Source organism: Amphimedon queenslandica, unplaced genomic scaffold (genome assembly GCF_000090795.2).
Source record: "Amphimedon queenslandica unplaced genomic scaffold, v1.1 AMPQUscaffold_13206, whole genome shotgun sequence".
Classification (NCBI taxonomy): Eukaryota; Metazoa; Porifera; class Demospongiae; order Haplosclerida; family Niphatidae; genus Amphimedon; species Amphimedon queenslandica.
In genome coordinates, this window is record NW_003546558.1 from 84,322 (window position 1) to 85,744 (window position 1,423).

General features: G+C 33.0%; 1 protein-coding gene across 1 annotated transcript in view; it reads left to right on the forward strand.

Moving 5' to 3' along the window:
- LOC100638991 (uncharacterized) overlaps window positions 1-1,423 on the forward strand; it is a gene marked incomplete at its 3' end in the record, with an annotated part of 42,807 nt that overhangs the window by 9,276 nt on the left and 32,108 nt on the right. Inside the window, exons 10-17 of the mRNA XM_020000241.1 lie at window positions 6-92; window positions 141-356; window positions 403-453; window positions 657-779; window positions 831-947; window positions 994-1,158; window positions 1,205-1,315; window positions 1,374-1,419. Of these exons, the coding sequence (XP_019855800.1) occupies window positions 6-92; window positions 141-356; window positions 403-453; window positions 657-779; window positions 831-947; window positions 994-1,158; window positions 1,205-1,315; window positions 1,374-1,419 (916 nt within the window). The remainder of the gene's footprint in view (window positions 1-5; window positions 93-140; window positions 357-402; window positions 454-656; window positions 780-830; window positions 948-993; window positions 1,159-1,204; window positions 1,316-1,373; window positions 1,420-1,423) is intronic.

The following is a 1,423-nucleotide window of genomic DNA, read 5'->3' on the forward strand; positions in this document are numbered from 1 at the left end:
TATAGAAAAGAAGGAGCTGTCAGAAGGAGTTTCACAAATACTAATGCTATTGAAAGAACAAAAACAACTAGAATCATGCAAGTTATTTCATTGTATGCCTTTTTGTATGAAAATCAATAATTATTGCATTATTTATGTAGATGATGTGTCTAAATTAGAAATTGCCCTTCAACCAATGGCAGATCTTTGGTATCAGTTAGGGAATCAGTTGAATGTTGAAGTAGAGGAAATACAAGAAACAAAAGACACAAAGGAACAAATGAGATCTTTATTACAACTTTGTTCTGATACAGGAGTGACAATGATGCAATTGGAGGAAGCTTTAGAAGCGCTAGACCAAAAAAACCTAATACCTGGTATACTTAACTTTTATAATTTATTGTGTTTAGTGTTGATCTGAAGGTTTGCAGGAATTATCAAAAGAGCTTGAGCCAGATGATAAGAAAGAGCAACGTGAGTAATGTTATTGTTTGGAGTCCTACATGACATATACAATAGCCTTGACATTATGTTGATGCTGAAATAAAATTTTGTTCAATTCTAACTTAAAGCATGTGTCAAAAGGTCAATTCACCAATGCTTTTGATTAAAAATTGACAGTACATTGGCCAAGCGTCATATTATAAACCAGTCTTTAATCTACATTATATATTTAGAACTTAAATTTGAGACTAAAGCTGATGAATGGAAAAGTATAGTTGCTAGTCATATAACTGAACTATTAGAAAGAAAGAAACAAATAGAGGAACAACATTTCAAGGAGAAACAGATCACTAAAAGTAAGAGAGTATCAAATGAGCATTATATGAGAGAGTAAGTACATGTGATAGAACTTAAAAGAAAAGTTGCTGATAATGAGAGGTATATTGCCAAACTATTGAAGGAGAGGGAGCAACTGCAAGAGAGAGCCACATCCTTAGATCATATAGAGAAACAGCTTACTGAAGGTTAGAGTATTGTCGTCATGTGTTTATATGAAAGAATATATTCCAGATTATGAGAAACTTAAAGCTACAGTTAGTGATAAAGAAGCATATATAACTGAAATAGAAGAAGAGAAAAAACGATTAGAGGAAGAAAAGGAGCAAGCAGAGAAAGAAAAGGAGCAAGCAGAGGAAGATAATAGACAATATCTCAAGGAGAAACAGATCACTGAAGGTTAGAACATTGTCATCAATATGTATTATGTGAGAGAATTATTCAGAACTTAAAGCTAAAGTGTCTGATAATGAATTGTATACTGCCAAACTAATGAAGGAGAGGGAGCAACTACAGGAGAGAGTTACATCCTTAGAGGAACAACCTATGACTACAAGTAAGAAACTAAGAGTATTATTGTGTGACTGAGTGACTGTATTTTATACAATTGATAGATAATTTGGAAAGTTTGAGCGAGTCCCAAATAGCAGAGAGGAAGTTGTTC